Source organism: Pelophylax lessonae, assembly GCF_965119305.1.
Source record: "Pelophylax lessonae genome assembly, chromosome: 2".
In the NCBI taxonomy this organism is placed as follows: domain Eukaryota; kingdom Metazoa; phylum Chordata; class Amphibia; order Anura; family Ranidae; genus Pelophylax; species Pelophylax lessonae.
Genome location: NC_138769.1, coordinates 31,777,753 through 31,802,554, shown reverse-complemented (window position 1 = coordinate 31,802,554; position 24,802 = coordinate 31,777,753). Strand labels below are relative to the sequence as shown.

The window sequence follows — 24,802 nt, the reverse complement described above, 5'->3', positions numbered from 1 at the left end:
TAAATTTTGTTTTTAGTTTATTTAGTTATTGTTTTTTTTTACGCAGGCTAGTTAGAATACAGTATATGTTGAGAGAGAGAGAAGGGGGCATTTTTAAGATTGGTTAGGTGTGCCTGAAAATCTACTGTAAAGAGTAACCCCACTTTTGTTGAGAAAATACATTTCCCTCTAGGTGATCTCTGTACATTGCAGGGATTGTAACAAACGTTGTTGCAGATTCCTTCCTTTTTGTTATTCTGAAAAAAAAAATAGCTTTATGTGTGTCCATGTGCAAAGTGAATCTAATGGTAGTGGTTTTTAAATTTTAGAAATATAAAACCACATTTTATAAAATTATAAAACGTATGGTTTTATAATTTTATAATCAATTAGCTGCTGCACCTGCAGGGCTCTAATGAGGAAAGTGGCATGGTCTGCATCCCTTTAGGCAAACTATTGCCTTTAGACTTTAAGTAATGACAGTCGGTTGTCACCAAATAAACAGGTCTATAATATAATTAAAAAATTGACTCTGGTCCATAGAGGGTATACAGGTGCAAGAGCTAAACTGGTTAACTACCTCCTGACTGCCTATAGCCGAATGACGGCTACAGTTCGGTCATCAGGTCTAAAAGGGCGTCATATGAAGTCCTCCTGTGATTGTGTCCACCAATCATGGCCGGGCGGCATGCTCTGTGATGGCTGTGGGACTGATTGGCAGCCACCAGTGCTGACTATCAGTGCCACCTATCAGTACAGCTTCATCAGTGCCCACCAGTGCTGCCTCATCAGTGCCCATCAGTGCCACCTATCAGTGCCATCTATCAGTGCCCACCAGTCCTGCCTCATCAGTGCCCATCAGTTCCACCTATCAGTGCAGCTTCATCAGTGCCCACCAGTGCCACCGATTAGTGCATCTTCATCAGTGCCCGCCAGTCCCGCCTCATCAGTGCCACCTATCAGTGCAGCTTCATCAGTGCCCACCAGTGCCACCTCATCAGTGCCACCTATCAGTGCATCTTCATCATTGCCCACCAGTCCCGCCTCATCAGTGCCCATCAGTGCAGCCTACCAGTGCAGCTTCATCAGTGCCCACCAGTGCCATCTATCAGTGCATCTTCATCAGTGCCCACCAGTCCCGCCTCATCAGTGCTCATCAGTGCCATCTATCAGTGTATCTTCATCAGTGCCCACCAGTCCCGCCTCATCAGTGCCCATCAGTGCCATCTATCAGTGCATCTTCATCAGTGCCCACCAGTCCCGCCTTATCAGTGCCCATCAGTGACGCCTATCAGTGAAGCTTCATCAGTGCCCACCAGTGCCAATTCATCAGTGCCACCTATCAGTGCATCTTCATCAGTGCCCACCAGTCCCGCCTCATCAGTGCCCATCAGTGAAGGAGAAAAATTACCTGTTTGCAAAATTTTAACAAACTATTAAAATTGTTATTTTTTTTTTCAACATTTTCGGTGTTTTTTTAATTTTTTAGCAAAATAAAATAAAAACCACCAGAAGATTAAATACCACCAAAAGAAATTTCTATTTCTGTGAATCAAATGATAAAAATTTAATTTGGGTACAGTGCTGCATGACCGTGCAATTGTCATTCAAAAGTGCGACAGCACTGAAAGCTGAAAATTGACCTGGGCAGGAAGAGGGTGAAAGTGCCAAGTAGGTAAGTAGTTAAAAAGGAATATTTTATATTTGCAAACACTTACACTTTAATTAGTTTTATGCATTATAAGATACATATTGCAATATAAAGGATGACCACTAGGAGGCAGTGTTGCTCCACAATGCTACACCTAGACAGGGCTCAGTCTTTAGGTATATACAGTTTCTATATACAGGATCTGTTATAAAGTGTTCTTCATAGAGATTAAGGAGTTCTGGACTTAAGACGTCATCACTGCCCTTTCCACTGATTTATAATATAATCCGCTTTACCTGGAAAATCTGCAGGACGTTGTGTTTCTCCATGTATTTCAGAGAGAGCTCCAATGGATCTTCATACACCGGGGTCGGCGGCGGTAATGTGACCGATCGATGATTCAATTCAGTGATGAGAACCCCACTACTGTCCTTCTAAAAAGACAAAATAATAATAATAATATTATGAATTCAGATCGCTACATTTGTAAATTTCAAGAACCAGTATAAAGGAATAGTAGTGGTAAAAAAAAAAAAAATTAAAAATAAAAAGCACTTGTGGATTTAACCAATAATTTTTTTTATATATTTCTCCTTTAACCGCTTCCCGCCCGCCACAGTTATACCTCGGCAGGGCAGCCCTCCTGCGCGAACCGACGTAGGTATACGTTGGTCGCGCGCCTGCAGCCAGGGGGCAAGGGCGCGCCGCCGCCAGCACGCTCCCGCCCCCACTCGTCAGCGGGGACTCAGATGCATGGAGCAGGCGGCTCCGATTGCCGCCTGACACCCGCGATCATTCCCCACTGAGAGAGAAGAACGGTCAGCTGTTGTAAACACAGCCGACCGTCCTTCTCTCTGGAATGATCACAGAGCCCCTGTGATCCTTCTTAATAGGAACACATGTCTCTATGATCATTTCACAAGCCCCTCCCCCACACAGTTAGAAACACGCCCCTAGGTACACATTTAACTCCTTGATCACTTACTGTGCTAGCCCCTTCCCTGCCAGTGTCATTATTACAGTAACAGTGCATATTTTTTAGCATTGATTACTGTAGTAAGGTCACTGGTCCCCCAAAAGTGTCAAAAATGTCAGTTAGAGGTCCGATCTGTCCGCCGCAATGTCGCACTCCCGGTAAAAATTGCAGATTGCCGCCATTACTAGTAAAAAAAACAAACAATAAAAATGACATAAATATTTCCCGTAGTTAGTAGACGCGATAACTTTTGCGCAAACCAATCAAAATACGCTTTTTGGGATTATTTTTAACGAAAATATGTAGCAGAAAACAAATTGGCCTAAAATGTTAAAAAATTTGGATTTTTCAATTTTTTTTGGGAATGTTATAGCAGAATGTGAAAATATTGTTTTTTTTTTTTTTTCAAAATTGTCGCTCTTTTTTTGTTTATAGCGCAAAAAATAAAAATCGCAGAGGTGATCAAATACCACCAAAAGAAAGCTCTATTTGTGGGGAAAAAAAGACGTAAATTTTATTTGGGTACAGCGTCGCACGACTGCGCAATTGTCTGTTAAAATAACGCAGTGCCGAATCGCAAAATAGGGCCTGGTCAGGAAGGGGGCAAATCCTTCACGGTCAGAGCAGTAAGGATGCGGAATTCTCTTCCACAAGCAGTGGTATAAGCAGGGAGCATTGATAGTTTAAAAAACTATTAGATGGGCAGCTTAACAATTACAACATACAGGGGTATACAATGTACGGTTAACAGCAAACACACACACACATCATAGGTTGAACCGGATGGCCTGGTGTCTTTTTTCAACCTCACTGACTATGTAACTATGCAATTAGCTGAAGTAAAATTGGGTTTGCTTAAACTTCTGTGTTATATTGAAGAGCTAAGCTGCTTGTGGATGGTGCCAAGTCAGCAAGTGGCCAAAGATGGGTCTAAGGAGTTATGTCAAAGCATAAAGCAGCATTTGAAATAGGACAAAATTGTACAATCAGATGGCAGAGAGAGACAGACTGCTACATCACATCATCAAACTTGGCATACGTCTAATAAAAACAAACAAAAAACCGTAAAGCGGAGTTCCGGCCACAAAATGTTTTTTTCAATAAAAATACCCCCGGGACAGTCAGGGCTAGTACATTCCACAATGGATAGCCTCTGTACTGTCCCGGGTCGCACTTACCTTTTAGAAGAAATACTTACCTTGAAAATTTCTTCTCCAGCGTCTCAGGTGTGGGCAGCTGAAGACGGAGCATCCTCTTCTCTGTCCTCTTCCGTGTCCTCTTATCCCAGAATGCGCCTGCAGCGGTCCCTCTCGTCACTTCCGGTGCTGCGCCGCATTCCTCTAGACAGAAGCTGTTTAGCAGGGAATGATGCGCCCGCACCAGAAGTGACGAGCGGGGCCGGTGCAGGCGCATTGATTCCTGGGAGCGATGACGTTCAGCTCCCAGGAATCAATGCAAAGAGGAAGTGACGGCACGGGCCGCGGCCGCAGAGGGAGGAAGAGGAAGAAAGGCGAGTATATTTTTCTTCAATAACAAGGTAAGTAAAAAATAATAAAATCGTAACTATCCATTTCTTTTTCAGGTGACAAATAGGAAGCGGATGGCCCAAAATCGATTTTGTGGCCGGAACTCCGCTTTAAGTCCCGGTTCACATATATGCGATGTCAGATAGCGCATGTGATTCTGAGCGCACTGCTCTGCAAATCACATGCGATGTCTGTGCGATGCAAATTCAGCCATACAGATTGCATGGCTGATTTTGCTAAAATTAAAGAACAAACACAAGGGCACACCGGCCTAGTGCATTATCCTCTATAAAGGCTTTATTAAATAAAAGGTATAAAAATACTCACAGAGTCTTGATAAAAGCATATCAAATGGATACAGTGCCAACCGCATCAGAACCACAAGGTATAGCGTCCTCTGAAGCTAGGCTTACGTGTTTCGAGGCTTCACCTCTTCCTCAGAGCCTGGCTGATTTTGCATCACATTCGGATCAAAGTCACACAGGACCCTTTTTTTGGCCCGCACCAGAATTGGATCACACCTATGTGATCCGATTCATGTCCGAACTGACAGTTCGCACTGCAATATGTGAACTGATCTGGGGGGTGTCGTTAATTTTGTATTGACACCCCCCCCAGCGATTCGCATATGGCAGTGTGAACTGCCTGCGAGTTGAATGCGATGCGGAATTCGCAGGTTTTCCCACACCGTATATATGTGAACCAGCACTTAGACTGTAATCACTGTGAAAACGACGGCACAAAGTGGCCAAGTCAAGAAGGGGTTACCGTACGCAGATTCGGCTCTTACTCTTCAATTACTCTAAGGCAAGCAATCCCCAGTCTTGCTGTCTCAGTATATTCGGAGCGGTGTAGACAGGAGGTCGCAGGGGAGCGGCGGAGTCAGGAGGATTGGACGCAGCATAAATATTGACGCTCCTTACTTGAAAATCACATTTTTATTGCACAGCTCGACTCATTTGCTTTTCAATCATTTACGGAGGAAATGTAAGCGGCGATGAATTCCCTCGTTGCCGGGGGCGTCATTAATCACCGGCTTACAAATTTTACTGTCACCGATACAAATGTAGTTCCGTCTTCGGCCCTCTCCCGTCCTGCGAGGTACACGGTCTCCTCATTATTTCATTCCCCTATCTAGCTGTGCCTTATTCCGGGGCGATTTATAGAGCGCAAAGAACTCTCTATACTGAGGAGCGCACCATTTAAAGGGGAAAGCTTCTAAAAAAAGACGTGTTTTCATTTCTTGTCAAGCATGGTACAATATATATATATATATATACTACTCTATACTGAGACATTTTACCGCAATCAATGGGGCCCCAGAGGAATGGGAGAGCCCAGGAACCACCAAATGGGGTGTCAGCACCTTCAACCAGGGGAGGACTGGGCCGGGGGGCAGGGGGGCAATTGCCCCCTGGGCTGCTCTGATGCCCCATAAAAAGGATGCACTGCTTCTGCCAAAGGATTCCTAGAAGAGAAGTAAAGGTCCCTGCCGCTGACCTACTGAGCGCAGGTTGAAGACAAGGACAGAGCGCAGCCCCCCCCCCCCAGTATGGATGGTGTAAACCAGGGATCCTCAAACTATGGCCCTCCAGCTGTTGCGGAACTACACATCCCATGAGACATTGTGAAACTCTGACATTCACAGACATTACTAGGCATGATGGGAATTGTGGTTTCAGAACAGCTGGAGGGCCAAAGTTTGAAGTCCCTTGGTATAAACTGTGTCTTAGCAGAGGCCAGTTCCATGCCCCACTGGAGACTTTCTCCCGGCCAGCCCCAACTGAGCTGTCCCAGCTCCCCCCAACCTCCCCCTGCTGGCCAGGTCGGGAACCCAGATTCGGTCGGTGAGTAGAGAGTACCGGGAGTGGAGCTTCAGACTGGAATGGGGGTCAGGAGGAAGGCGGCAAGAGGGAGAGTGGGAGGTGGGCTGAGATTCTGCACCATGGGCCTCTGGTTTGTACTTGCCCCTGGGCCGAAAGTTGCCAGTCAGCCCCTGCCTTCAATGTCCCTTTAAAGTGATCAGATCCAATCGCAAGCTCAAAAAGATCATATACACTATATTACCAAAAGTATTGGGACGCCTGCCTTTACAAGCATATGACCTTTAATGGCATCCCAGTCTTAGTCCATAGGGTTCAATATTGAGTTGGCCCACCCTTTGCAGCTATAACAGCTTCAACTCTTCTGGGAAGGCTGTCCACAAGGTTTAGGAGTGTGTCTATGGCAGTGATGGTGAACCTTGCCATCCCAGATGTTTTGGAACTACACTGCAGAGTACATGAGCATCATGGTAAATGTAGTTCCAAAACATCTGGGGTGCCAAGGTTCGCCATCACTGGTCTATGGGGATGTTTGATCATTCTTCCAGAAGCACATTTGTGAGGTCAGGCACTAATGTTGGACGAGAAGGCCTGGCTTCCAGTCTCTGCTCTAATTTATCCCAAAGGTGTTCTATTGGGTTGAGGTCAGGACAAGTTCCTCCACCCCAAACTCGCTCATCCATGTCTTTATTGACCTTGCTTTGTGCACTGGAGCGCAGTCATGTTGAAACAGGAAAGGACCAACCCCAAACTGTTCCCACAAAGTTGGGAGCATGAAATTGTCCAAAATGTCTTGGTATGCTGACGCCTTAAGAGTTCCCTTCACTGGAACTAAGGGGCCAAGCCCAACCCCTGAAAAACAAACCCACACCATAATCCCCCCTCCACCAAATGATTGGACCAGTGGACAAAGCAAGGTTTATAAAGACATGGATTAGCGAGTATAGGGTGGAGGAACTTGACTGGCTTGCACAGAGTCCTGACCTCAACCCGATAGAACATCTTTGGAATGAATCAGAGCGTAGACTGTGAGCCAGGCCTTCTTGTCCACATCAGTGCCTGACCTCACCTCTGAAAGAATGGTCAAACATTCCCATAGACACACTCCTAAACCTTGTGGACAGCCTTCCCAGAAGAGATGAAGCTGTTATAGCTGCAAAGGGAGGGCCAACTCAATATTGAACCCTACGGACTAAGACTGGGATGCCATTAAAGTTCATGTGTGTGTAAAGGCAGATGTCCCAATACTTTTGGTAATATAGTGTATATGATCTGTTTGAGCTGGTGATTGGATCTAAACACTTTAACGGGACGTTGAAGGTACTAACATCCCACGCGGTGGTCCCCGTGGCTCTCCCATTCTTCAGGGGCACCTGGGATTGTGGTAAAATGTCTCAGTATAGAGTGGGACAAACACGGGGAGCATCCATTCCCCAATCTCATCTGCCACTAGAAGTGAAGAGCATTCACAGTTGTCATTCTCTGGCTACTTTGGCCAGGGAAGCAGGCGATCAAACACCCTCCGAGGGCAGGGAAGGCCTCAAGGGTTTATTAGACCCCTGACGTCTCCTAAAAGAGAACCCGTCCTCTGCCCAAATGCAGGGAAATGGTCATTCCTTTTTATTTCCTAAATTAATCTTCAGATCATTTAGAACAAGAAAAAGCCAACCACCTATGACATCTTGTGGGCACAGGGGAAGGTGCTCTGGGCACAGAATTCTTGGGGAGTGCAAAATTAGTAACGCCAACCAGCATGCTGTGCACACAACGGGGGGTGGAGGGAATAGAGCTGCACAATGGGGGAGAGGAGTATGAAGTTGGGGGGGGGGGGGCAAAATGAGGGGATGAAATGAGGGAGGGGGAGTAGGAAGTCAGGGGGGCACAGGGAATGAAGAGAGTGGGGTTGCACAATGGGGGGGGGGGGGGGAGTATAGGGTTAGAGGTACAAAGATAGGATGAAGGGAGTGGGGATGCACAATTAGGGGAATATACAGTAAAGTTGGGGGTACGATGAGGGGATAAAGGGGGTAGGGTGCACAATGGGGGGTATGGAGTCGGGACATTAGGAGGCGATGAAGGGAGTGGGGGTGCACAATCAGGGGGAGTATGGGGTTCGGGGGGCACAATGGAAGGATATGGAATTGGGGGCACAATGAGAACATGAAGGGAGTGGGAGTGCACGATAGGGGGTGGAGTTGGGGTCACGAGGGGATGAAGGGAGTGAAGGTGCTCAATGGGGAGGGGGGTATGGAGTCGGGGTACGATGAGGGGATGAAGGGAGCTGGGGGGATAATGAGAGGATAAAGCGAGTGGAGGTGCACAATGGGGAGGGGGGAGGGGGGTATGGATTAGGGGGCACAATGAGGGGATAAAGGTAGTGAGTGTGCACAATGGGGGGGGTGTGAAGTTGGGGGCACAATGAGGGGATGAAGAGAGTGGAGGTGCACAATGGGGGGAGGAGAGTATGAAGTCGGGGGTACAATAAGGGGTTGAAGGGAGTTGGGGGGGACAAAGAGGGGATAAAGGGAGTGGAGGTGGACAATTGGGGGGTATGGCATTGGGGGCATTAGGAGGAGATAAAGGGAGTGAGAGTGCACAATTAGGGGGGAGTATGGAGTTGGGGGCACAATGAGGGGATGAAGAGAGTGGAGGTACACAATGGGGGGGAGGGGGGAATATGAAGTCAGGGGTACAATGATGGGATGAAGGGAGTTGGGGGAAACAATGAGGGGATGAAGAGAATGGAGGTGCACAATAGGGGAGAGTATGGAGTTGGGGGCACAATGAGGGGATGAAGGGAGTAGGGGTACCCAATGGGGGAGCGTGGAGTTGGGGACGCAATGAGGGGATAAAGGGAGTGGAGGTGCACAATAGGGGGGGGGTATGGAGTTGGGGGCATAGTGAGGGGATGGAGGGAGTGGAGGTGCACAATGAGGGGGAGTATGGAGTTTGGGGCATAATGAGGGGATGGAGGGAGGGGAGGTGCACAATGGGGGGGGGGGGGGGGAGTATGGAGTTGGGGGCATAATGAGGGGATGGAGGGAGTAGAGGAGCACAATAGGGGGGAGGGTATGCAGTTTGGGGGCATAATGAGGGGATGAAGGGAGTGGAGGTGCACAGTGGGGGGGGGTATGGAGTTGGGGGCATAATAAGGGGATGGAGGGAGTGGAGGTGCACAATGAGGGGGAGGGGGAGTATGGAGTTTGGGGCATAATGAGGGGATGGAGGGAGTGGAGGTGCACAATGAGGGGGGGAGGGGGAGTATGGAGTTGGGGGCATAATGAGGGGATGGAGGGAGTGGAGGTGCACAATGAGGGGGAGGGGGAGTATGGAGTTTGGGGAACAATGAGGGTATGGAGGGAGTGGAGGTGCACAATGGGAAGGGGGGGGGGTATGCAGTTTAGGGGCACAATGAGGGAATGAAGGAAGTGGGAGTTCACCATGAGGGGTGCATGGAATTGGGGGGCACAATGAGGGGATGAAGAGAGTGGGGGTGCACAATGAGGAGGTGGGGGTATAGAATAGAAAGGGGGAGAAGGTCCGCTTTAGGAAAATAAGTGATCCTCTCTACACATTCTGTATCAGCTGGAAGAACATTTTATTTATTTAATTATGCCGAGGAGGTCACTAAAGACAGGGCTTTTGACTATAGGGGAGCATGTGACACCCCCTTGTGTACATTTTTGGGGTTAAGTGGCTAATCTGATGTTTGAGCATTGTTCTGGGGAGGGGGGCGATGATGTCATCCACTTGGCTAAGCTCTGAAAGCACCAGACACTGGAGATTACCCAGGATGGGTATGTGGATGGGTCAGTATGCCTTGCTGGGATGTGCCATACCTGTGGGATCCCCGTGGTAGCTGGGAAGATGATAGATTTTGGGTCCCATGCCGAGCAGCTTGCTCAGCGCTCAGCATGGTCGCTGTTCAGAGGACGCTTTGCATATTTACTAAGAGGTGGAGATCGGGACATCGATGCTTCTACTAATTTAATCAGAGAATGGTTTGCATTTACTGAGAAGATGCAAAGTGTATCCTGATTGGTGCCCATGCCAAAAGAGGACCCCTTGTGTTCACAATGTGGCAGGGCAGCCGCTCAGCACAGGACCCAGAAGCTAGTGGTAGCGGTGCCCACTACAGTGATTTCCACCTTCTACTGCGATTACACAGGTACGGCACACAAAGACTTACATTGGTCCAAGGTGAACTATTGTAACAATGAAAAAATGATCATACCTAAACTTCAGATTCAAAGCGATAATAAACCCAAAAGCCTCATCTGTGCACATCAGTGCAGCCTCATCTGCGCACATCGGTGCTGCCTCATCAATGCCCATCAGTGCAGCCTCATCAGTGCAGCCTCATCAGTGCCCATCAATGCAGCCTCATCAGAGCCAATCAGTACAGCCTTATCAGTGCCCATCAGTGCAGCCTCATCAGTGCCCATCAGTGCAGCCTCATCAGAGCCAATCAGTGCAGCCTCATCGGCGCCCATCAGTGCAGCCTCATCAGAGCCAATCAGTGCAGCCTCATCAGTGCCAATCAGTGCAGCCTCATCAGTGCCCATCAATGCAGCCTCATCAGAGCCAATCAGTACAGCCTTATCAGAGCCCATCAGTGCAGCCTCATCAGTGCCCATCAGTGCAGCCTCATCAGAGCCAATCAGTGCAGCCTCATCAGAGCCAATCAGTGCAGCCTCATCGGCGCCCATCAGTGCAGCCTCATCAGAGCCAATCAGTGTAGCCTCATCAGTGCCAATCAGTGCAGCCTCATCAGTGCAGCCTCATCTGCACACATCAGTGCTGCCTCATCAATGCCCATCAGTGCAGCCTCATCTGCGCACAACAGTGCAGCCTCAGTGCAGCCTCATTAGTGCCCATCAGTGCAGCCTCATCAGAGCCAATCAGTGCAGCCTCATCAGTGCCCATCAGTGCAGCCTCATCCATGCCCATCAGTGCAGCCTCATCAGAGCCAATCAGTGCAGCCTCATCCATGCCCATCAGTGCAGCCTCATCAGAGCCAATCAGTGCAGCCTCATCAGTGCCATTCAGTGCAGTCTCATCAGTGCACATTAGAGCAGCCTCATCAGCGCCCATCAGTGAAGCCTCATCAGCACACATCAGTGAAGGAGAAAAATTACCTGTTTGCAATATTTTAAACAAACTACATAAAAGTTTTTTTTTTTTTGGGGGGGGGGGGGGTTCAACATTTTTGGTCTTTTTTAATTTATTTATCAAAAAATAAAAAAAACCCAGTGATGACTAATTACCACCAAAAGAAAGCTCTATTGGTGTGAAATAAAAATGATAAAAAATGTGTTTGGGTACAGTGCTGCATGGCCGGGCATTTGTCATTCAAAGTGTGAGAGCGCTGAAAGCTAAAACATTGGCCCGGGCAGGAAGGGGATAAAAGTGCCCAGTAGGCAAGTGGTTAATATCGCTTTAACCACTTGCCGACCGCCGCACGACTATCTACGTCGGCGGTCAGCCCCTCACAGGCAAACTAACGTAGGGCTACGTTGCTTGCTTGTGAGGGTCTAGGGAGCGAGCGCGCGCCCCCCGGGGCGCGCTCCCGCTCCCGCGTGGTCACGGACCCCCCCGCGCGTGTGACCAGCGGACCCGATGTCCGCCGGTCACTCGGCGATCGGCGGGGGAGAGGGAGAATGTCAGGCAGCTTGTGTAAACAAACTGCCTGTCATTCTCTTCGCTGCAAAGACACTGATAAAACGGATCTGGTATGTAGATCCGTTGATCAGTGTCTTTACAGCTAGAGCCACAGCCAATCACAGTAGAAACCACGCCCCTAGGGACACACACAGCCCCTCCCTTCCAAATAAAGTTAACCCCTTCACTACCAGTGTATTTTTACAGTAACAGTGCATATGTATAGCACTGATTACTGTAGAAATGTCACTGGTAACCCCAAAAGTGTCAAAAATGTCAGTCAAGGGTCCGATCTGTCCGCCGCAATGTCGCAGTACCGCAAAAAAAATCGCAGATCGCCGCCATTACGCGTTAAAAAAAAAAACAACAAAAATGACAAAAATCTTTCCCTTTGTTAGTAAACGCGATAACTTTTGCGCAAACCAATCAAAATACGCTTTTTGCGATTTTTTTTACCAAACATAGGTAGCATAAAATAAATTGGCCGAAAATTTTTAAAAATTTTGATTTTTACATTTTTTTTTGGGGGAATTTCATATAAAAAAATGTGAAAAATATTGCTATTTTTGCAAAATTGACGCTCTTTTTTTGTTTATAGCGCGTGATCAAAAAATCGCACAGGTGATCAAATACCACCAAAAGAAAGCTCTGTTTGTGGGAAAAAAAGGACGTCAAATTCGTTTAGGTACAGCGTCGCACGACCGCGCAATTGTGCGTTAAATTCACGCAGTGCCGAATCGCAAAATACCCCCTGGTCAGAATGGGGGTAAAATCTTCCGGGGCTTAAGTGGTTAAATAATAAAGGGGTGCAATCTACTCCAGACTGTAAAAAGGACAAAAGTAAGACCTAGATGTAGAAGGGGCTCTGAATAGGCTGATCACCGGATCACCAGATCACCGTAGACAGCAGGTCGCAGTAGCTGGACGGTATAAATAGGAAGTTGAAGCTGACTCTGCAGCCTCATGGCACAGAGCCGGTTCTGCCATTCCTGATTTGTATCCGGGTCCAGCACTGTCATTCTCAGTCCTATAACCACATTAGTGCCGGGAGGACCGAGCCTACAACCGCTCCCGGACTCCTCCGCCCTAAACTCATTCCACTTATTATTAGAAGCTTTTCATTCTTCTTCCATATCAGTTTGGGGGGTCACCCAGAGCCTGCAACACACTCACCTCCTCCACTCTGATTGGATTATACTCCACTCCCTGTATACCGCCCCCTCCTCGCCAGCTCACTCATCGCTTCTAATTTCATTGAAGAACTTGTTTTTCACATCATTGTCTATCAGAGCTCTTCATATTACAGTCTATGAATTATCTTCCTTTAGGACGCCGGTCGATGTGAAATCCAATCTCTATAGATTAATAGTCCTGATGCCTTTATTAAAAGGGAACCTCCAGTCTACGTGAAGTTTTCTGTTGACATGCGTACAGAATTGAGCAACTTAACCACTTCAATACTGGGCACTTTTACCCCCCCCCCCTTCCTGCCCAGGCCAATTTCCAGCTTTTAGCACGGTTTACAATTGTGCGGTCATGCAACACTGTACCTAAACCAAATTTAAGTCATTTTTCCCCCACAAATAGAGCTTTCTTTTGGTGGTGTTTGATCACCACAAGGTTTTTTATTTTTTGCTAAACAAATAAAAAAAGAACAAAAAGTTAAAAAAAAAAAAAAAGTTTTTTGTTTATGTTATAAAATTTTGTAAATAAATAGTTTTTTTCCTGCACTGATGAGGCTACACTGACAGGCACTATTGAGGAGGCACTGATGATGAGGCACCAATATGCGGCACTGATGGGCACTGATATGCAGCACTGATATGCAGCATTGGTGGGCACTGATAGGCAGCAGTGATGGGCACTGATAGGTAGAACTGATGGGCACTAATAAGCGGTACTGATGGGCACTGATAGGCACTAATAGGCAGAACTGATGGGCACTGGTGGGCAGCACTGAGAGATGGCAATAATAGGCACTGGTGGGCGGCACTAATAGATGGCAATGATGGGCACCAATATGCGGCACTGATGGGCGGCACTGATATGCAGCACTGATGGGCACTGATAGGTTGCACAGATATGCAGCATTGGTGGGCACTGATAGGCAGCAGTGATGGGCACTGATAGGTGGCACTGATGGGAAATAAACGGCACTGATAGGCACTAATAGGCAGCACTGATGGTCACTGGTGGGGGGCACTGATAGATGGCAATGATGGGCACTGGTGGGCGGCACTGATAGATGGCAATGATCAGCAGCACTGATGAGGAGGGCACTGATTGACATCCATGGTGGCATGGGTGGGCATACCTGGTGGCCATGGGTGGGCAATCCCTGGTGGCTCTAGTGGCACCCCCCCAAGGGTCTCTGATTACCAGCACAGACTCCCCATCCCCCCCCCCCCGTCAGGAGAGCCGCCGATCAGCTCTCCTCTACTCACATCTGTCAGGCACGAACTGAGGAAAGCCGATCAACGGCACTTCCTATTTACTATGTGACCAGCTGTGATTTGACACAGCTGGTCACATGGTAAAGAGCTTACGTCATAGGCTCTTTACCGAGATCGGAGATGCGGTGAGTCAGAGTGACACACCGCACCACCGATCACTGCTCTGCGATCTATTCTGCTGGATGTCATAGTCAGGATAGTGCAACCACTCTGCGGCTGTCATTTTGCTATATGATGGGCGGGAAGTGGTTAAAGTGGTTGTAAACCTCAGACATGAAATATGAACAAAGCATATCCCTCCATAGTGTGTCATGTCTTATTCCAGAGTACTAAGTGCCATTTCTGTCTGCTGCCTCCTTCCTCTGCTATCAGCATGAGTTACTTCTGACCAGTCTTCCTGACACCAAGAGAAGAATGGTGACAGGGGAGGGAGCTCCAGCTGATTGACAGCCTCAGCTCTGTTCTTGTGTGCTGGGTGAAGGGGGGTGTGTCCCTTCCCACCAATCAGCTGTCGGAGCTCTCCTTATTGAGCTCTGCAGTTAATAACTTCAGCTCTCTGCCAGGGAAGGACTGGGCCAGGGGGCAGGGGGCTCTCTGTCCTTGTCTTCATCTCACACTCAGTAGGTCAGTGGTGGGGACTTTTTACTTTTCTTCACCAGGAATCCTTTAGGCATGTCTGTGGCAGGAGCGGTTGAAGCCTTTTTATGGGGCATCAGAACAGTCCCCCCCCCCCCCCTGCAGCATGGATGGTATAAACTGTGTGAGCAGAGGCCAGTTCCATGCCCCACTGGAGAGTCTCCTCCCCCAGGCAGCCCAGACCGAGCTGTAGCAGCCCCCCCCCCCCAACTGCCCCCTGCCAGCCAGGCAGCCAGGTTGGGAACCCGGATTCGGCCGGTGAGTAGAGAGTACCTGGAGCGGAGCTTCAGCCTGGAATGGGGGTCGAGAGGAGCCCTAGAAGAGGGAGAGTGGGAGGGGGGCAGAGTCACTGCACCATGGGCCTCTGGTTTGTACTTGCCCCTGGGCCGAAAGTTGCCAGTCAACCTCTGCTTTCCGCCCCCTTTTTTCTGAACTCTAAGACAAGCTTTATACAGCGTCTTGAAAAAGTATTCATACCCGTTGAAATTTTCCACCTGTTACAACCCAAACCATAAATGTATTTTATTGGGATTTTATGTGCTGGGCCGTCACAAAGTGGCACATAATTGTGAAGTGGAAGGAAATTGATAAATCGTTTTTAACATTTTTTACAAATAAATATGTGAAAAGTGTGAAGTGCTTTTGTATTCACCCCCCTTTACTCTGATAACCCTAACTAAAATCTAGTGGAACCAATTGCCTTTAGAAGTCACCTAATTAGTCCACCTGTGTGGAATTTAATCTCAGTATAAATACAGCTGTTCTGTGAAGCCCTCAGAGGTTTGTTAGAGATCCTAAGTGAACAAACAGCATCATGAAGACCAAGGAACACACCAGACAGGTCAGGAATAAAGCTGTGGAGAAGTTTAAAGTCGGGTTAGGTTCTAAAAAAATATCCCAAGGTTTGATCATCTCACGGCGCGCTGTTCAATCCATCATCCAAAAATGGAAAGAGCATGGCACAACTGCAACCCTACCAAGACATGGCCATCCACCTAAACTGACAGGCCGGGCAAGGAGAGCATTCAATCAGAGAAGCAGCCATAAGAGGCCCATGGGAACTCTGGAGGAGCTGCAGAGATCCACAGCTCAGGTGGGAGAATCTGTCCACAGGACAACTATTAGTCAGCACTCCACAAATCTGACCTTTATGGAAGAGTGGAAGAAGAAAGCCATTGCTGAAAGAAAGCCATAAGAAGTCCCGTTTGCAGTTTGCAAGAAGCCATGTGGGGGACACAGAAAACATGTGGAAGAAAATGCTCTGGTCAGATGAGACCAAAATTGGCCTTTTTGGCCTAAAAGCTCACACTGGATGACTGCACAGATCTGGAAGAAACACACAAAGCTCACCAAGATTCAAGGAAGAATACACATGACAATATTTGCACAGTACACATTATAACCTTAAAGCGGAGTTCCAGTCCCCCAAAATACTATTTTTTTAAACACTCCTCTATACTTGTTTAAACATATCTAGAACATGTCCCATGTGTAGTCCCTGTAGTTTGTGTTAAAATGTTTGAAGACGAACCAGATCGCGGAAGCAGGGCCGCTGATAGGGGGGGGGGGGGGGCACCAGTCTCCTGTAGGGGGCCTGGCACACAGGGGGGGTGGGCCCAACAACACGTGGAATTGGTGCGGTGGGACAGAGGGGCAATTACAGAAGGAAGCCCTGTGGGCAGGGCCATCTTACTGAATGGGCGCACTGGGAAGTTGCCCGGGGGCACCACTTGCCCAGGGGCCCAGCCCCAGCTAAGCATTAGTCCCAATTCCGGTGTGTATCCCCCCCACCCAACTTAGCAGGTGGCAAGAGCCTGTAGGTCCTGCCCTGCTGTCAGGACACTTGGGCCGTGGAGGGGGAGCCCACAACAGCATACTTGCCAATTGTCCCCTTTTTCCTGGGACAGTCCCGGCCTTTGAAGATGTCATAGATGTTTGACGATACGCGTAAGGCGAACGTATCGGAGCTGAGCATGCTACATACCGCGGTTTTATCCATTGTTGCTGTTATATGATGTCTACTATGTAAGTGCATTACTTTTTAATATATTTATGTGCCTCGATGTACTTCACGATTGGTTGCCCCTCTGTCTTTTTTCTGAGCCTGCATGTGAAAGACACTTCTGTGGGGTCCTGTGAAGGCATTGTACATCTGTGAATTGTGAAGTTCTCTCTCCCTGCTAAGGAATGTGAGGAATGTGACTAGGAACCATCATTTACGCCGAGCGCTGTTTGCTCTTATACCTGTTTGACCACTCTGTGACAGGAGGGTCAAAAGTTCCGGTAAGAGGCTACGGGTGTCAGCACAGGGTGTAACTCATCTCTCTCACTATTCACTGGTGATTGGCTGATTGGATTGGGTCCTTTCTTTCTACCTGCAGTTCTACTCCATTAGATTGTTCATGGACTGTATTACTGTGATAGATTGTTTAATATACAGTATGTCTGGCGCAGCTCCTACTATACATCTACTACTTTACCCGGCAAATAGTAGCCCGTCCCGGGTAATTTACATTGACCCTGCAGTTAATCAGGCTGCCCATAAATGCCCGTTACGGGCTGGCGGAGCCCATAAAAGTAATGGTTGCTGGCTGACATTGTAACTGCGCATGCGCTGATCGAGAAAGCTCGTACAAGCTCGGCCAGGCAAGCGCATGCGCAGTTACGTAATGGCGCCTCCTGCCGCCATTTTTAAATCTCTAGCACTCTAATTGTAATTCTCTCTTTATTGAGTAGACCCTATAATCTGATGATAGGTAGGCGGAGATTCATTATGCGGAGTGGGCGGGGCTTCAGGGAAGTGGGTGTGGTAAGGAATTGATAGCTGTGCAGCAAAGTGTCCCTGGAATTTTTTTCCCAAATGTTGGCAACTATGCAACAGCAGGATTGCCTGTCCGTCTCTACGGGAACAGGCACACACAGGACAGTCCAGTCTGACTCCTGTCCGTGTGTGTTTCCCACCGGACCCAGTCGATGAACTTGGAAGCTGTCATTAGCCTGGCACTGCTGTACCAATAAATATCGCCTTATCGATAATTTGCATTTTTATTCTGGTGGGTGATTGTGTAGGCGGGGCCCCAGTGCACTGCATTGCTCGGGGCACTTTAATGCTCTTAAGATGGCACTGCCTGTGTGGCTCTCCACAGCAGCTGAAAGACAGTTTCTCCCACTCAAGGGAGAGACACAGACACAAGGCATCATTCCTGTAATTGCTTCTCTGACACCGATCCCCATCCCTGCTAAAAAAATAAAAATAAAAAAAATAAAATAAAATGTAAAAAAACAATTAAAAAGGGCTAATTTGCACTGGTTCTCTGTATGTTTGTGTCCGCTAATAATGACTTTAGTGTATTTTTAGTGAAAATATGGTCTTGATATTTGGGGGGGGGGGGCATGCCAGGTAGGCTGCACAGGGGGCCCCATGATTTCAAACAGCAGCCCTGCTCGGAAGCAGGCGGGTTCCATGTCATCTGTGGGCATCTGAAGCCCTCTTCTCTTGATTACCGGGATTCGGTGCATGCTGGGTAGCCATGTCATGACATCACTTCCGGGTACTCGGCACCAGATTTAAAAAAATGACAGCATTCAAAACAGCCAAACTTGGCGTTTTGAATGCTTTTAGTGCAGAGGAGGGGTTTGGGGTCTTTTATACCCCCAGATCCCTCCCACAATAGTACCTGTCAAAAAAATCAGCCCAAATATCAGCCCATATCGGCCGATACTGATATGCAATGGCCAAAATATCGGTATGGGTATCGGCAGCGAAAAACCGATATCGGTCGATCACTAATATAGCATAATGATGATGTCACTGTTACCTTTACAAGGTATTATCTGGGTTTGCAAAGGCATTTGGTGCTCAGAATTGATTTTTAATTATTGGTGGCCATTGAGGAATACATGTTAACAAATATTTTTGTGGCAAGAGTTCAGCTTTCAATTTGGCGTTTAACCACTTTACCGCTGAGTACCGTAGTACTACTGCGGCAAAGTGGCTCTTGTATGTCTGACGACGTAGACCTACGTCGCCAGACTCCTCCCCTGTAGGCGGTGCTCGCGCTGTTTTCATTCACAGCGGGAGTCGGGCCAGGGGAGGAGCAGTGGTGATCGCCGCTGCTCTGCCCCGATCGTCGGGGAATCCAGTTTGGAGATCCGCCCGCCTGTGTAAACAGAGCGGGCGGATCTCCTCAGTGACAGTGAGTGACAGATCGGACTGTTCAGCATAGCTGGACATCCGATCTGTCCCTGTCTCACACAGTCACCCCCCCCCCCCCCCCCACACGTCAGTAAGCACCAGGCATACATTAACCCCTCCCTCTCCAATAAAATTAACCCCTTCCCTGCCAGTGTCATTTTTACAGTAACAGTGCATATATATAGCACTGATTACTGCAGTAATGTCACTGGTACCCCCAAAAGTGTCAAAAATGTCAGTCAAGGGTCCGATCTGTCCGCCGCAATGTCGCAGTCCCGCAAAAAAAATCGCAGGTCGCCGCCATTACTCGTTAAAAAAAAAAACACCAAAAATGACATAAATCTTTCCCTTTGTTAGTAAACGCAATAACTTTTGCGCAAACCAATCAAAATACGCTTATTGCGATTTTTTTTACCAAACATGGGTAACAGAAAACAAATTGGCCAAAAATTTAAAAAAAAATTGGTTTTTGCATCTTTTTTGGGGGGAATTTAATATAAAAAAATGTGAAAAATATTGTTATTTTTTCAAAATAAATGCTATTTTTCTGTTTATAGCGCAAAAAGTAAAAATTGCACAGGTGATCAGATACCACCAAAAGAAAGCTCTGTTTGTGGGAAAAAAAGGACGTAAATTTCGTTTGGGTACGGCGTCGCATGACCGCGCAATTGTCAGTTAAAGTCGCACAGCGCCGAATCGCAAAAAGTGGCCCAGACGTAAGACAGCAAAATGCTCTAGTGGTAAAGTGGTTAAACACGTGTAGAAATGTATGTTTGTAGGACGCTATTAGCAGTTTATTTTATAAGCTGACATTGTTGTTGGAACTTTCCATTCATCCAGTTGCAGGATCTCGGCCGGCCTCGGTGTAGCACATTATGTCTGTAAAGAGTAATAAAAATAATATTGTCATAATAGCCTCAAATTTCCTTTTCATAACGTGCATAAGGGAGGGCTGTATAATGTGGAGTGACAGCCGAGCCGCTTATGACGTGACTGGCAAATCATTCCTCCGCTTGTATCAGGAGGAGAGTGCAGGAGGGTAATAGACCGTACATTCATACAATGCCGGAGTAGAATAGCTCTGACCCAGCAACTACCAAAGCCAGCGTTATATGGATGTAATAAAAAGAAATGTTTGTGCTTTGGGTAAACTTGTCGCCCCTTCTTTTATGTCAATCGTGCAGTAAAACACAAAGAAACCGAGGATTGGAGTATGACCAAAGACTGTTAGAGTAATCAGACTATACAGGGCTACAAGGTGATGTAAACTATCCTTATTTACCAATAAGACTCCTGAGAATGCAGCCTATCCATTCACTAGAGACCGGTGACATCACCAAGAATATAGCCTATCCATTCACTAGAGACCGGTGACATCATTGAGAATGCAGCCTATCCATTCACTAGAGACCGGTGATATCACTGAGAATGCAGCCTATCCATTCACTAGAGACCGGTGATATCACTGAGAATGCAGCCTATCCATTCACTAGAGACCGGTGACATCACTGAGAATGCAGCCTATCCATTCACTAGAGACCGGTGACATCACCAAGAATATAGCCTATCCATTCACTAGAGACCGGTGATATCACTGAGAATGCAGCCTATCCATTCACTAGAGACCGGTGATATCACTGAGAATGCAGCCTATCCATTCACTAGAGACCGGTGATATCACTGAGAATACAGCCTATCCATTCACTAGAGACCGGTGACATCACTGAGAATGCAGCCTATCCATTCACTAGAGACCGGTGACATCACCAAGAATATAGCCTATCCATTCACTAGAGACCGGTGACATCACTGAGAATGCAGCCTATCCATTCACTAGAGACCGGTGACATCACTGAGAATGCAGCCTATCCATTCACTAGAGACCGGTGACATCACTGAGAATGTAGCCTATCCATTCACTAGAGACCGGTGACATCACTGAGAATGCAGCCTATCCATTCACTAGAGACCGGTGACATCACTGAGAATGTAGCCTATCCATTCACTAGAGACGGTTGACATCACTGAGAATGCAGCCTATCCATTCACTAGAGACCAGTGACATCACTGAGAATGCAGCCTATCCATTCACTAGAGACCGGTGACATCACTGAGAATGCAGCCTATCCATTCACTAGAGACTGGTGACATCACTGAGAATACAGCCTATCCATTCACTAGAGACCAGTGACATCACTGAGAATGCAGCCTATCCATTCACTAGAGACCGGTGACATCACTGAGAATGCAGCCTATCCATTCACTAGAGACCGATGACATCACTGAGAATGCAGCCTATCCATTCACTGGAGACCGGTGACATCACTGAGAATGCAGCCTATCCATTCACTAGAGACTGGTGACATCACTGAGAATACAGCCTATCCATTCACTAGAGACTGGTGACATCACTGAGAATGCAGCCTATCCAATCACTAGAGACCGGTGACATCACTGAGAATGCAGCCTATCCATTCACTAGAGAGCGGTGACATCACTGCGAATGCAGCCTATAGAAACATAGAATGTGTCGGCAGATAAGAACCATTTGGCCCATCTAGTCTGCCCAATATATCTGAATCCTATGAATAGTCCCTGGCCCTATCTTGTATGAAGGATAGCCTTATGCCTATCCCATGCATGCTTAAACTCCTTCACTGTATTTGCAGCTACCACTTCTGCAGGAAGGTTATTCCATGCATCCACTACTCTCTCAGTAAAGTAATACTTCCTCATATTACTTTTAAACCTTTGCCCCTCTAATTTAAAACTGTGTCCTCTTGTGGTAGTTTTTCTTCTTTTAAATATGCTCTCCTCCTTTACCGAGTTGATTCCCTTTATGTATTTAAAAGTTTCTATCATATCCCCTCTGTCTCTTCTTTCTTCCAAGCTATACATGTTAAGGTCCTTTAACCTTTCCTGGTAAGTTTTTTCCTGCAATCCATGTACTAGTTTAGTAGCTCTTCTCTGGACTCTCTCTAGAGTATCTATATCCTTCTGGAGATATGGCCTCCAGTACTGTGCACAATACTCCAAGTGAGGTCTCACCAGTGTTCTGTACAGCGGCATAAGCACTTCTCTCTTTCTACTGCTTATACCTCTCCCTATACATCCAAGCATTCTGCTGGCATTTCGTGCTGCTCTATTACATTGTCTTCCCACCTTTAAGTCTTCTGAAATAATTACTCCTAAATCCCTTTCCTCAGATACTGAGGTCAGGAGTGTGTCAAATCCATATCCATTTACTAGAGACTGGTGACATCACTGAGAATGCAGCCATCTATTCACTAGAGACCGGTGACATCACTGAGAATGCAGCCTATCCATTCACTAGAGACCGATGACATCACTGAGAATGCAGCCTATACATTCACTAGAGACCAGTGACATCACTGAGAATGCAGCCAATCCATTCACTAGAGACTGTGACATCACTGAGAATGCAGCCTATCTATTCACTAGAGACCGGTGACATCACTGAGAATGCAGCCTATTCATTCACTAGAGACCGGTGACATCACTGAGAATGCAGCCTATCCATTCACTAGAGACCAGTGACATCACTGAGAATACAGCCTATCCATTCACTAGAGACCAGTGACATCACTGAGAATGCAGCCTATCCATTCACTAGAGACCGGTGACATCACTGAGAATGCAGCCTATCCATTCACTAGAGACCGGTGACATCACTGAGAATGCAGCCTATTCATTCACTAGAGACCGGTGACATCACTGAGAATGCAGCCTATCCATTCACTAGAGACCGGTGACATCACCGAGAATGCAGCCTATCCATTCACTAGAGACCAGTGACATCACTGAGAATGCAGCCTATCCATTCACTAGAGACCAGTGACATCACTGAGAATGCAGCCTATCCATTCACTAGAGACCAGTGACATCACTGAGAATGCAGCCTATTCATTCACTAGAGACCGGTGACATCACTGAGAATGCAGCCTATCCATTCACTAGAGACCGGTGACATCACTGAGAATGCAGCCTATTCATTCACTAGAGACCGGTGACATCACTGAGAATGCAGCCTATCCATTCACTAGAGACCGGTGACATCACCGAGAATGCAGCCTATCCATTCACTAGAGACCAGTGACATCACTGAGAATGCAGCCTATCCATTCACTAGAGACCAGTGACATCACTGAGAATGCAGCCTATCCATTCACTAGAGACCGGTGACATCACTGAGAATGTAGCCTATCCAATCACTAGAGACCGGTGACATCACCGAGAATGCAGCCTATTCATTCACTAGAGACCGGTGACATCACTGAGAATGCAGCCTATCCATTCACTAGAGACCGGTGACATCACTGAGAATGTAGCCTATCCAATCACTAGAGACCGGTGACATCACCGAGAATGCAGCCTATCCATTCACTAGAGACCGGTGACATCACTGAGAATGCAACCTATCCAATCACTAGAGACAAGTGACATCACTGAGAATGCAGCCTATCAATTCACTAGAGACCGGTGGCATCACTGAGAATGCAGCCTATCCATTCACTAGAGACCGGTGACATCACTGAGAATGCAGCCTATCCATTCACTAGAGCCTCAGGATAACATATTTGTATATCTTTTTGATGTGACAGATAGAGATTCTTCCTTTTGGCCTCAGTTGTCACTAGTTGCTGGGTCTAGTTGCAACACCCCCAACATCAACATATCATCTTGGTAAAAGACATATACAGATACTTTGTTCAGATTTGATTGGCGGAGGTTCTGAGACATTGTTTTTACTATTATACATGTGAAAGTGAAATCCATCATCAATATAATTTATAGGCTCAGGGGTACTTTGTACCACTGAGAAAAAAGCTATGCAAGCTTTGAAACGTGTCGGATAATCTTGATGTTAATCCATATATCTACTGTATGTCTATATCTATCTATCTATCTATCCATCCATCCATCCATCCATCCATCCATCTATCTATCTATCTATCTATCTATCTATCTATCTATCTATCTATATCTATCTATCTATCTATCTATCTATCTATCTATCTATCTATCTATCTATCTATCTATCTATCTATCTATCTATCTATCTATCTATCTATCTATCTATCTATCTATCTATCTATCTATCTATCTATCTATCTATCTATCTATCTATCTATCTATCTATCTATCTATCTATCTATCTATCTATCTATCTATCTATCTATCTATCTATCTATCTATCTATCTATCTATCTATCTATCTATCTATCTATCTATCTATCTATCTATCTATCTATGTACTGATGCAACAAATTTTGCACATTCCATGTATATTGTTCCACAGTTTGCTTTTTGCATATATACATGTTTTTATCTTTGTGATATAAATAAAATATGTTTTTAACATATAATATAACATTAGTATACTTCATAAGTGCCTACAAAGTCCCAATCTCTGGGGGAACTTTTCCCTGGTCCCCAAAAAGTGTCAGTTAGTGTCCCAACTGTCCGCCGCAGTATCGCAGTCCGCTATAACTTGCTGATCGCCGCCATTACTATTATAAATTAAATAAATATATCCCAATGTTTGTAGACGTGATAACTGTTGTGCAAACCAATCAATATACGCTTATTGGGATTTTTTTATTACCAAAAATATGTAGCAGAACACATAAAAAATTGATAAATGAATGAAGAAATTCGATGTTTTTACATTTTTTTTATTGGGTAATTTTTATAGCAGAAGGTAAAAAATATTGTTTTCTTTTCAAAATTGACGACCATTTTTTGTTTATAGCACAAAAAATAAAAACCGCAGAAGTGATCAAATACCACCAAAAGAACACTCCATTTGTGGAAAAAAAGGGCATCAATTTTATTTGGGTACAGCGTTGCATGACCGAGCAATTGTCAGTTAAAGTAGTGC

The 24,802-nt window shown here is 46.5% G+C and overlaps 1 protein-coding gene across 2 annotated transcripts in view; it reads right to left on the bottom strand.

Moving 5' to 3' along the window:
* The window catches only part of TEX55 (testis expressed 55), a 151,860-nt gene that overhangs the window by 38,961 nt on the left and 88,097 nt on the right, over window positions 1–24,802 (bottom strand). For both annotated transcript variants that reach the window (XM_082247418.1, XM_082247417.1), the window contains one exon: window positions 1,927–2,064. In XM_082247418.1, coding sequence (XP_082103544.1) covers window positions 1,927–2,064 — 138 coding nt within the window. The remainder of the gene's footprint in view (window positions 1–1,926; window positions 2,065–24,802) is intronic.